This window comes from Choristoneura fumiferana, chromosome 10, assembly GCF_025370935.1.
Source record: "Choristoneura fumiferana chromosome 10, NRCan_CFum_1, whole genome shotgun sequence".
Classification (NCBI taxonomy): domain Eukaryota; kingdom Metazoa; phylum Arthropoda; class Insecta; order Lepidoptera; family Tortricidae; genus Choristoneura; species Choristoneura fumiferana.
In genome coordinates, this window is record NC_133481.1 from 4,468,926 (window position 1) to 4,482,643 (window position 13,718).

General features: G+C 36.6%; 1 protein-coding gene across 1 annotated transcript; it reads right to left on the reverse strand.

Moving 5' to 3' along the window:
* Positions 1-6,846: 6,846 nt before the first annotated feature.
* On the reverse strand, positions 6,847-10,149 carry LOC141431871 (uncharacterized). Its single transcript, XM_074093153.1, has 3 exons — positions 9,646-10,149; positions 7,757-7,941; positions 6,847-7,638 (listed from the first exon to the last, which is right to left on the reverse strand). The coding sequence occupies exons 1-3, from the start codon at positions 9,692-9,694 to the stop codon at positions 6,907-6,909; spliced, it is 966 nt and encodes a 321-aa protein (XP_073949254.1). The 5' UTR covers positions 9,695-10,149; the 3' UTR covers positions 6,847-6,906.
* Positions 10,150-13,718: the final 3,569 nt, after the last annotated feature.

A 13,718-nucleotide genomic window follows, 5' to 3' on the forward strand; every position in this document is an offset into this window, starting at 1 on the left:
TCGAGACGACGTTTTAATTGTGTTTTAGTTTACGGAAATTTAGTTTTAGATTAAGGAAGTTTAGTTTTAGACGCCGACTAGGGCTAAGACAAAAATTTTACTAAGCACACTTAGGGCCTTTTCGCACTACGTCCGATTCGAATCCGATCCGAACCCGTGAAAATACGGTAGTCGTAGAACTTTTGCATGGATCCGTTTCCGATGTAGTGCGTAAACTACCATACAAAAGTTCTACGACTACGCCGGACCGTATTTTTACGGGTTCGGATCGGATTCGGATCGGACGTAGTGCGAAACCCTTACGAAGTTAAGTTCATCGGCTATATATCAGTCAACGGTACCGGTTATAATTATACTAAAATAACTGCATAATATACTTACTCGTACGTGTAAAATCGTAGATCAGGCGATATTGCTTAACGCATGCACTGCCGGCATTGTTTTTCGAACTTTCACAAGGTGCCGCAAACGCACATATGCGTTCAAATGTGTGCGGAATCCTGACAGCGGCACTGGGTGAAAGTCGGGTGAACGCATATTATGCGTTGCCGGCAGTGAATGCGTCAAACAGTTATCACAAGCATCATCAGCTAAAAATTTTTTATTAAGTAACTAAAACATTAATTTCAACAAAAAATATGTTTTCTACGTAAAGTTTCTCAATGTGTTTATATGTTTGTTGCTCTTTGACGTTAAAACGACCTGTTTTGTGAGCAACAATTTGCACACAAAGTGTTTAAAATTTCATACACCTAATCCCGCGGAGTAGCGTTTAACAAATTCTTCGTTTCGAAAAAGTCGCAGGCAACAGCTAGTTTATGCAAAGGATTTCGAAATTACCAATGTCCATAGGGCTGGTGCATTTCTCGCCCAACGTATTGGAATCACGATCCAGCGCGGAAATGCAGCCAGCCTTATGGGCACTCTTCCTCAGGGACAAGACTTGGGGGAAATGTAAAATTGTACCTTTTTAACCATTTTATTATTTTGAAATTATTTAATTAAAAAGGATTTTTATTAATTACGAGAATGTATGTTTTATTGTTGCAACATCCCATAATCGACCGATTGTACCCATAACATGTTTAACTAATGTCCGCTCCGAGCCTAATGACAATTTTCTTAACAACAATTTAATGAGTACCTAATTACATTTGCCATTTTAAACAATTCGTTTACAGTCAGATACTTTACGACTTGTTTTAAACTTTATTGTTTAAAAATCGATTTCTCTGGATTCAGAGCTTTAACAATTTTATTTTCTGGGAAAACTAAGCTGGCTGACTATTTAAAACCAAATGGTGAAACAGAATGAAACTATTTTTATAAATATCTAATCTCTTTAAATTAATCTATCATTTTTGTTTCAAGTTCCACATATTTTAATTGATTGATTTTTAAAGGGCAGCGATGCTCTTTTGAAAGCAGAAAAGGCACTTGAGAATTTAATTGCATTATATAGGGGTCCCGTCATGGTGGATAAGGCCCTATTTAGATATTACGTCATCTTATATAGTCCTCTTTAGATCTTACCTTATATTCCTTTTGCGATATCACGTATACGTATGACCACTACCATACACCTACCATTAGATAGTCACCGAAACTTAAGTTTCCAGACTTGTATCTAAATTATTATTAGTCTGTAATTCCTCTTTCACAGACCATTGTTCAAAGCGTCGACGCGCGAGATCTACCTTAATTTCCATTCCAACCCATTCGTAAGCAAATACCATAATCAATAACGTTTAATCGCCTAAACAAATTTGATAAGGATAAATAGGGAGCCCGTCCTTTGAGACATGTTCAATAAAATTCAGGCACTTGGCCTTCTTTTATTATGAAAAAAGTGAAGAACGCTGAAGAGCAAAAAGGTGGAGTGCCGGAAAGGGTATAGGGAATTGTGTGAGAGTTTCGAGAATCTCGACGTCTGAGTGCATTTGTATTGGCACCTGTCAAAACGACGGCTAGACGTTGTTCATTAAATTATTTTATTACCTGGCACTCGCTGAGAGGGTTCCATTTAATTTGGCGGATGTAGGGGCTTCCAGCAAGGGCCTTATCATCGCTATTACTATCTCTAAAAAGCAAGAAATCTTTTGAAATGCTACATAATATGCCATGACTGAAACGCAATTTCAGATAAAGGCTCAGGAAATCGCATGTTAAAACAGCGTTTCCACCAGAGATGGGCGAGGATGTGTTTCAAGGAATATGTTTTTCATTTACGTCGCCTCGCTCCGCTCAGCTGTTTCCACCAGAGATGTGCTGTACGAGGATGTCTAAATGAAGCGTTTCTATTGCTGAATGAAAAACATATCCTCGCACATTATTGGTGGAAACGCTGCTTAAAATAGCTACCTAGTTTGTCTTAGCTAGATTAACAAAAGAATTGGCAGGCCCCCCATTAGATGATATCGTTGGTGATATCGTGAGAGTTCCAGGCGACTGGTGGATGCAGGCGGCTCAGTCATTGTGGCGTTCTGAAAATACCTTCGTTCAACAGACTTCTTCCGTTGGATGATGACGATGATGTTGTTTAACTAGAGTGAATAATATAGTATGTAGGATATTAAGGACACTAGGGGAGACCGAGGAGAGTTGTGACAGAGGTGGGTAGTGACAACGTCGATTTTTTCGAGCTTATGAACTGCTAGCGAGCTTGCAATAGCGCGCGTTTTTTAGCTCAAGTCTCGAACTATCAAACGCGTGCTGTAGCGAGCTCGCTAGCAGTTAATAAGTTTCCAAAAATCGACGTTGTCACTACTCTCGTCTGTCACAACTCTCCTCGGTCTTCCTACGTTTGGCATTCATAAGGTGTAAAGAGGCGATATCTGTATAAAAAACTTACAGTAGACACTCCGTGACCCAGTTGATGTTCTAGTAGATTATAAGAGTAGCTTTTGTGCTGTGCGACTGCTTTGTAATTATAGCAATATCCGGCGATAACGTAATCCTTTGTACGAGCCCTTCCCCTATGTTTAATCAATATATACAGGCAAATGGGTACGAGAACAAGCTACATAGTAGAAAGTGTCTGGGTTTGATATAGACATAAAAGCTTAGTGCTAATGAACCTCGCAAAGGTGACAAAAAGCACACGTTTTAGTAGGACGAGGAGCTAAAAGGAAAAATTACTGAATTCCCGAAGAGAAAAATCGTAGCTACAGAATACCCCGTTCTCTGCGTTAGACATTCTTCTTTATAGACTGAATCTAATAAAAATGTGATTAAGTACAATATTTAAGTATTTAAGTTTTTTTTTTAACTAAAAGCCAAACATCAGAAAGTAAAATTTCTGAACTTCGATAATAATAAAAAGAAGCAGCTATATTAAAAGACACTGTATAAATTCTAAGTACTTAACAAAAGAAGGTCTAAAGGTACTGCTGAGTATCATACACACACACTGAAAAATTTAATCAAAGTTTACTACAACTTAAACAACTTGATCATCAATATCGCCGACAATATCAGCTATTGACTTGAACTTCCAAGAATGTAGGTAATATCCATTGAGAATGCGCCGTTATTATTAAATCAAATCAGCTCTAAAGTATCTCGAAGTATTTTAATAAGTAAACTACATATATACACAATGAACTTTTTCAAGCCATACGGGAAATTAGAGAGACACGAGTTACAAAGTTGCTTTATGAAACGGTTCTATTCCAGACTCCAAGAAGTAATGTAGAAAGCTGTAACGGATAATGGTTATATCGTTTGAGATTTAGTTACGTATTCTTACAGCGTGAGTTGGGAAATCATCGGATACATTCAAGGAGCGCTCCCCCGAGCTAACTTACACTTTGATCAAGTTTTTGGGGCTTATTCCGAGTAACTTACAAGAAGGTTTAGATAAAATGAATAGATTTACGCATATGTACTCGTATTACTTAAACATACCTATACGTTTTTAGTTTATTTACATCTATAATAATAGTGTTGTGATCTGAGAATTATCGAGATTTGATTTGAAAATAAAGTTATGGCTTTTGTAAAAAACTGTACCTATATATATATATTTGTAAATCTTAATAAAATTCATATTTAATATATATATATATTATAAAGTGTACTTGTACTCTGTAAATATCTTTATCTAGTTGCTGTCAGCGACTTTGTCTACAAAGAGTTCGTTTGCAGGAACTTTACTATTTTTCGGGATAAAACTATCCTTTGTAAGGACGTAGATGCTCCTTAGCGAGACTCATCTAAATCAGTTTAATTTTTTAAGCGTGAAAATATAACAAACAGTTACTTAGTTACTTTCGAATTTTATAATCAATACAAATAAATAATTGGTATGGATTAAGATCTGCTACAGGGGGGCTACTACGAAACTCGCAAATCGAAGTTCGTATCGCACCGTCCCTTTCACTCGCGTATTAAATGACATAAGCGTCAGCGGGACAGCAACATACGAAGTTCGAGTTTTGCACTTTGTGGTATAGGGCCAGGCCAGGACCTTTTATAGAATGCCACGCACCATGCGCACCAGACAGACACCAACGAATTAGGAGCTCCATTGGAACGTAGACATTGTAGATTTCTGGTGTACCAACCTACAATAAATAGTCATTGTATTGTATTGTATTGTATAACATTGGGAGCCCCCATGTGAGGTCAGGAGCTGTCTATACGTGGATAAGCTCAGAAGCGTATCAATTGCAGGTTCGTAATACATATATGGACACTGAAAAAATAGGATAGCTGAACTAGTTTGGCTACATGACGACTGACGTTTAGCCAAAATTTACTAATTAGGAACCAAAATAAAAATGACTTTGCAGACATCACCTAACTTTTAGCTACTTAGGCCTTAACTTTGTAGTCACTCAAGTTATGTTACAAGCAACAAATTTTTTGGTTATTTTTAATTTTTTGGTTGGTTATTTTTTGGTTTAGTTGGTTTGGTTTTTTGGTTACTAGATCTTTTTTTGCAGTGATATAAACCCTGTTCTGTACCTATTAATTACTACTCCCCGCTACCCCACATACCTCACCACAGGCTATGGTGGTTCGTTTTAACTCATAGAGATACTCGTCGCTTCTTCGTAAACACACAAGATACGTAAAGCGGATCAAAAACTATAAATTTTGAGCCTTGCTCAAGTTGAAGAGTTTAAACCCACTTTAGACCTGCAAGAACAATGATAATAAATATCACGAGACAATTCACACCAATTGACCTAGTCCCAAAGTAAGCTTAACAAAGCTTGCGTTATGGGTACTAAGCAACGGATAAATAGAATTATATAGATAGATACATACTTAAATACATAGTAAACACCCAAGACCCGAGAACAAACATTCGTATTTTTCATACAAATATCTGCCCCGACACGGGAATCGAACCCGGGACCTCAAGCTTCGTAGTCAGGTTCTCTAACCACTAGGCCAAGTTGCATTACGTTACCGCACTCGTTTTACCATTTAAACTCCTTCGCTTTACGGTCTCGCGATTTAAAGGAACTCTCACGATTTTTCTTGTGGTTTTAATCTTTGCCAAGTTTCTAATTTACCTGTCAGTATATTCCAGCGTATAACGATTCGGGCGTCGCCGCGGTGTCTCGCATTTTGTTTTAAATTTAAATAATTGATTTGGGTAGACAAGATAACCAAATTCTATTACAGATTGTCACGAAAGCGTGCAGTGTTGACGTTTAATTTTATAAAAATATACATTGTTTTAAGCTGGTTTTCGATACGACGTACGTGCCCCCAAACACGCAGACAGATGGAGTGTTTATTTACGTTACTTACTTATCTGGGGGCACGGCACTACCTATCTTGTCTAGAACAGTTTCGTCTCATTTTCTAACCCTCATAGCTTCGTCGCTGATAAAACCAGAGAGCCCAAATTTGTAGCATAAAACATAAAATACACAAAGTCTCATTTAGGTACTTACATGGTTTATACAAACCTACTTAACATTTTATTATAAAAAAAAAAACAGAAAAAGAACTTTCGCTTTTAAACCTTTTTTTGTTAATTTAATATGATGTGAATGAAAAACATTTTAGTTACAGACTTTATATAAAACCGTCATAAATTAAAAACCTTTACCTACATTGTTTGACTGCGCATGATAATTATCTAAATTCTTGAATATTAAGACTAAGACCACTATTGTCTTGGAGAAATTGACTTCGTTTAAACTGTTGAATGTTCCCTTAAAGTTAACAGAAATCAAAAATGCAGTGTGTACAATAACAGACTCCCACCTCAATTGCGACAAAGTATCAAGCATGTCAGTGGATTTGCTGATTGTCCTAGACTCCGTTACCAAAAAGGTACAAAAGTAGATAGTGATATTGAAAGAAAAAAACTTCTGTAGTATTTTTTTTCTGTCTGTAATCTTCTTTATTCCACATCTATTTATGCGTCTAAAAAACGTAGTCTTGAATAGAAATGAATTATTTTCCTCACCTTTTAGGACGGCTAAAAACATCTACCAGGCCGATCTGGAAAAACATCTGGAAAATAACAAGTTCCTTTTTATTTTGAAAGATAACTTAAATTTCATTTCTGAACCCGCTTTATGTAGGTAGGTATACTTTAGAACAATTTTAAGTCGATTTTATTTACGGTGGTTTATAAAATTTAATTAATTCAAATTAATAATTAAAAAAAACTGAATATTAATTACTCACTAATTCCACAGTTACGGGCGCATTTAATTCTACCAAGATTAAAATATGTTATGTTATTCGATCCACAGATCGGGTGGTATTCGGTCGAAGTTTGACAATCCTGCACACATTGTATCTGCTCAGGAGTATCTGAACTGTAAAGAAAAGGATTCAAATAAAACAATTTTAACCGTTTTTAATACGTATAATAGTTTTTAACTATTTAAAAACAGTAGTCAAGTACCCATACATTTTTTACACTGTTTAATTTTATACCCACTCGTCTTGGAACACTATTCTATCGGGTGCCGAAGTAGAAGACACAGGAACTGGATTCCCCAAAATGGCTACAGTATTCCCGCCGTTGTCTTGCAAAATTTGATTTTGGAACTCATTCTGAGATTTAATGTCGTCTATCGTGCCAGTATTCAGATTTTGGTTTGCACCCAGTCCGAAATTGCTTTGAGATTGCGATGGATATTGGTCCGAATTGTACTGTTGACTGAAATCTTGTTGGCTTGGGAACTTCTGTGGTGCTCTTACATTGCGCCAGTCGCCTTGTTGCGCTTGTGCATTTTGGTTTTGGCCAGCCAATTGACTGTTTCCTGAATTAAAATTGCCTTGAGTCGGTGATGGGTATTGCTGATTAAAATTCTGTGCCTGTTGTGGTGTTTGTACATTTTGCCAGTTGCCTTGTTGTAACATAGGGTTTTGATTCTGACCATCAAAGTCACCACCATAACCATTTTGTGATGGATATTGGCTGTAATTGTTAACCTGCTGGCTAAAATCTTGGCCCACATTTGGTAACTGTTGAGGTGTTTGTCCATTTTGCCAGTTGCCTTGTTGTATCATGGGGTTTTGGTTCTGACCATTCCAGACACCATATCCATTTTGTGATGGGTATTGATTGAAGTTAGTCTGCTGATTAAAATCTTGGCCGATGTTTGGATATTGTTGGGGTGTTTGTATATTTTGCCAGTTACCCTGTTGAGGATTTTGCTGAAAAATAATGCACTTTGTTAATTAAATTACCTTTACTAGATGTAGAGTGGAATTTGCTGAGAAGAGCTATAATGATAGACTGATAGTGAATGTTAGGTTACAATTTATATTTTACCTGGTTAGGATATGATGCAGTTAGTTGGTTTCCGCCAAAGCCTAACCCCGTATTGTAACTGGGGCCTTTGAATATGCCACCAAAGATGTTGTCCAGTCCAAAGAATCTCTCCTTTATCTCCGGTGTCGCTTGCGTCGTCGAACTGACTATGGCCCCTTCTGTGCTCGTTTCGGCATTTGTTGAGGCTGTTAGATACAAATAATATGATCGAAGAATGTATGTTCTTTCTTACAAGCCTAAACCTAACCTAACCTATCCACTTTTCTATGCAACTAGTACTTTTGCATAACGTGGATACATAAAGTTAAGAAACCAACCGTACGCGGTATGCGGTTAGTCGCGCGGTTTTAGCGCGCCATCGCTCTTCAGAGTATCTTTTCTATGCAACTAGTACTTTTGCATAACGTGGATACATAAAGTTAAGAAACCAACCGTACGCGGTATGCGGTTAGTCGCGCGGTTTTAGCTCGCCATCGCTCTTCAGAGTATCGCTTGAGAAAAAGAGGGTGCGCTAAAACCGCGCGGCTAGCCGCATAGTGCGTACGTAGATATATACTAAGGTATTCTTGTTTATAAAAAGTTAACGACCGATTTAATGATGGATCAAGATAGATTGTATTGGGTAAGCATTCATTGTCGTTTTGTAGGTACGCCCCAATGATAATTAAGAAAAACCCGGCTAAATGCGAGTTGGGCCTAAATTTGATAGTAGGTATCCGTTAATTTTTGATTTCATTTTAGTGCCTCCATTTTGATATAGTTACAGACACAACCTTAAGAATTTAATCAGCTAAAATTATGAGGTAGGTACTACCCGTTACCCGCGACTCCGTCCGCAAATTCGTTATCCCGCGGGAACTATGCAATTTTCCGGCATAAAAACTATCCTATGTCCTTTCCCGAGACCCACACTATCTATATTATATACCGAATTTTTAAAAGACAGATACCAATAGACAATTATGTTACCATTACTAGCGATCAGCCCCGGCTACACACAGGGGTGCAACTTTGAAAAAAAAACAGGTGAAAAAGCAAAGATAGTCCAAATAATGAAAGGCGATAACTTCACATTTTTCACCTTCCTTCAACAAAACTACATCCGAGCGGAGCCGGGGCGCCTCACTCACCACACCAGTTATATTATCCTCTAAAAAAAAAACCGGCCAAGAGCGTGTCGGACACGCCTGAAATAGGGCTTAAAAAATAAGTATTTTTCTAAGGTTTTCGTATTTTGTACGGAATATTCCAAGTTTAGGTATTTTTATACCTTAGGTTGCTATTTACTCTTATTAAACTACTAATAATTCTCAAGAGAATTCAACCGTTATAGTTTTCCTTGTAAGTTTCATTTATTTACTACTATCCTGAATTTTTTACTACAAAGTTGAATATTTTGCAAACACATCTCTGAATCGAAAAATCGTTTTAGCAACCCCCTAATGGTTTTAAAAGACCTATCCAACGATACCCCACACTACAAGGTTGGATGAGAAAAAAAAATCACCCCCACTTTACGTCTATGGGATTAAAAAAAAATGTTGTTTTTTTTTATTGTACCATTTTGTCGGCACAGTTTACATATATATTCGTGCAAAAATAAAGATTTCTTGGATTGCTAGTCCCTGAGCAAAGCCGCGGACGGACAGACAGACAGACAGACATGGCGAAACTTATAAGGGTTCCGTTTTTGCCATTTTAGCTTAGCATAGCGTTTTATATATTTGTTCCAACTCTTTATAAGCTCTGGAAGGTTATAGGAACGAACCGTCAAAACTTATTTGTACCTACATAATGAATTTATTCTTTTGAATACTTATGCAAAAGACTTTTAAGTTAGAACAGCCGGGCTGCTCCAATAATTTTAAGTAGGTATAAAAAAAACTCACCACCAAAACAGTGAACTACAATCACAAGTAAAAACACTTCCCGCAGCATATTGCAATATTGTTTTCATAAAATTCACCTCAAACGCACAAATACTCCAGTACACGTCGATTGAAATCTAACACTGGCTGGTTTAAAATCGTTACCAGCTGTTAACGTCATTAATGACATCATATTAAGTTCCTTCTTTATTTAAATTAATTAGTACCTAGTTAACGGCTTCTTCGCAAACACGTTCTCATTTGGGTTTTCATAATGAATGATTATAACTTCCCAGAATTCCGTCTTCAAGGGTTTTCACTCTCTCCAATGTTGATATATAATTGCGTCATTTTGTAAATTGAGTGCTTGTGTCTTTGTCTTTGTCCAATTGCTATATCGTTAAGTTGATGTTGATTCACGTTTAGGCATTTGTTTTCATCTACTTTTTGATCTACTAACTTCCTTGAACGATTTTCACCTGATCACCTTCGCTACTTTTGTTAATTTATGGCGGGTAGATTCACATGCAAGCTAAAAAAAATACCCCATACTTTATTTTGAAATATAGGTAATAATAGGTACTGATCTGTGACGTCGTCACTTAAAAAACCAGCTCAAATAACACTCGTATTACTGTATCAAAGCTACCAAAACAAATCCCACTAATCCATCCTACTTAATATTATATAAATATATATGTCCGGGCATAGTTAATATACAACAGTTCAGTTAAGACGGCATTAAGCTAATTTTACTGCGGGCGAAGCCGCGGGTTAAGGCTAGTTATAATATAAAGTTAATGAGGGTATCTTGACAGAAGTAAAATTTCGTTGTGACACAAAATTTAACCGTACGATAATACATAATCTTTGTATGGTTTGATGTATGGATAATTTTCCTGTCACAACGGAAATTTTCCCAGTTTGTTGTTTTGTTTGTAGTATGGTACATGGTCAATTTAACCACATGCTACTTCAGATTACTAAGTTACACAAATGTGTCACCCGCGTGTGACCTACCTACAGGAAAAGAAGCGAGCCGAGAAAATAAGTAGGCATGCCAGCACATGTGTATTGGGAGCCGTTGACACGTGTGTAATCCCAGCTTAAGACGATGCAACAAAATTATAGTAAGTACCTTAATAGTACCTCTGGATAGATTATTTTGTCGTGGCATGGAAGTAGGCAATTGCTGGCTGGGTTTGAGTATCAAACGGATGAGCTTGCGACCTTTTAACTAATACGAAGCCAGTAATTTAAATTCCAGCAGAGACTAATAAATAAAGCTTTTCTCAATAATGGTGAAGGAAAAAACTAAATTAGAATAAACTTTCTCATATGATCATGACATTTAATTATTTTTTTATGCTTTCCCGCCTGTTTTCATAAAAAAAAACTGCAGGCCCTATACTACGAAGTGCAAAATTCGAACTTCGTATCTTGCCGTCCCGCTGACGCTAATATTATTAATAACGAGAGTGAAAGAGACGTACGATACCCAGCCAGCACAAACCTTCTGAGTAAGTTTTTTATTAATAGCAGTCACAGAAACGAATTGCTGAATAAGACTACCGTAATAAGCTGATTTGGCGCTTACTCAGACGTTACTCAAGCAATTTGGGCACAAAATTATACCGCTAATAGCTAAGTAATAGCATATAACACATGAATAAGTTTTGAATAATTGTACGACAAGCTGAGTATCTTCTGCATAAAAGCATTTTGTTCTTTTATGCAAGTATTACAGCTCTGTTATCCAGAAGATGAATGAATGATGAATGAACTATATGCTTAGTCCTTCAAAGCTCAGATATTCAGATGATACACAGCTTTAAGCTTATTCAGAACATTTATCAAGAATTTATTCGAATTAAATTTGAAGTTGACATAATCGAACACAAAAATAAATTAAAAGTGCACGCCGCGTTGTTTGGTGAGTGACAGCAGCAGAAAATAAATGGCCAAATTTTAAGTCCTAGCGGTAAATAATTTTATACGCTTATTTGTGCTAGAAATAATAAATTGTAGGTGCGCATGCAACTTTACCGTGTATTCATATATACATTTCGTGCAAAATTTTTACGCGCTACCTGATAAGCCAGGTTTTTGAGAAATAAACAACATTTCGTCGTTGGTTTGTTTTTACGAGTGAAATTTTTTATGTTCTTTACCATTTGAGGGTTCAAAAGTAACCTTGTAATACTTTTTACAAGAATATTATACCGATTTCGTTATCATAATTGAGTTTTCGAGTATAAAATTTCTCATCATTTAATAGGTTATGTTATTCATTATGGCGACGCTCATTCTGAATAAAGTCTGCTTGCACAGCGGCTCCTCGTCTAATGTCTGCATAACAGACCTTATGTGTCCACTTATTCAGATGTTCTCTGGTTAAAAGTGGTCTGCCCACAACATATTTTCGATAACTGTTCTATAATCATATACACTCGTAATATAAATCAAACAATTAGGATTCAGTCATAAAATAAATGAAAACCCACAGTATATTTTTAGCATTTATTTTGATAGGCGGCATTTAGACAACACACTTTAATATTAAGTATTAAGCGCGCGCACGAAATCGAAATGTCAAACTGCTAGCCGCATAAATGCTGACAAATATTGCAAAATAGTTCTGCTAGCTTAAAAAATGTCTACTTTTCGTGAATACTCAGCCAACTTCTGCATAAGAATCTGTTACTTTTGCTTTTACCCCAGTTAGCTGCACATGACAGTAATTTCGTACTTAAAGCGGCATAAAGTAGTTATAACAGCGACCTTAAATTCTGTTAACTAACTATATGCTTCATAACAGGAACCACACCCTACTTATACAGCAGCTGTGTAACTGTCAAGATGTGGTGTGTAATACAGCTAAAAGAGAACAGAACCTCAATTATTCAGTACTCTGCTGGATAATAGAATCTTATACCAGTGTTATACAAAAGGTTACACAAAACTCTGAGTAACAGGTCTATTTATGATGACTATTCAGCTTTAAGAAATAAAACCGGCAAATTACAGAACTAACTCAGCTAATAGCATTATCATAACAAAAAAACAACTTTAATACAGAACTTGGCAATACACACAGCTTCTATACATATATAATAAAGCTTAACCCTGCATAAGGCTAAATTGTTGGCCAGTTATATGACTTGTGTGCTGCCTGGGTACGAACTTTGGTTTTAAAATTTCGTAGTAGCCCCGCAGGTGTATTTTTCAATTTTTCCACTTTTCCACCAAAAACCACAAGCTGTTTCAGACACAATAAAAAAAGTCCAGTGTTCCAACAAAATAACTATACCGGTCGAGTTGGTTGTACGACTTCTGCCAACATTTCCATTCCATAGCCGTTTTAAGTTTTTAATAATTTTAAGGCCAACGAAAGCTGTCCACGAGAAACCGCGGCAAATTAAAAAAAAATGAGGCTGACATCACTTGCAGTTCACTGATTAAACGATGTTGATACTTAAATATTATTATTTAAATTTTCCAGATATTAAATTATACTCTGGACTCTTCAAGGTGAAACTTGATGAAGCACTTTAAGAGTCCCTTGGTAAATTTTATGACCTTTGTCAGTGGCTATTTACGTACAGTCCAGACGCATCAATTTTTTGACCATTTTGACCAGATTGGCATTGAATATATCTTCTAACATTTTAATTCACATAATCTTATAACATTTGCATTTTGGCGATGGTAGGTTGAATTAAACAAAAAATAATTTATTTATTTACTACTATTAGTAGAAGTATTAAAATTAAGCCGGGCTCGCCGGGCTAGAATGACAATACTTATGACTGCTTATGACAATTTTGACAGTCTCAAAAATGATACCAGATTATAGTTTCGTAAAAAATGCGTGGACAGCAGGGCTACTACGAAACTTGAAGTTCGTATCGTACCGTCCCTCTCGCTCTCGTATTAAATAGTATAAGTGTCAGAGGGACCGAACGACACGAACTTCGAGTTTCGTAGTAGCCCTGCAGGCCTCTATGCGCTGATGGCGCTTTGCTACCACAGATAATAACGAAACATGAATGAAACGAAATCCTACCCTCCTATTTGACTGACGGCCCGGCCAA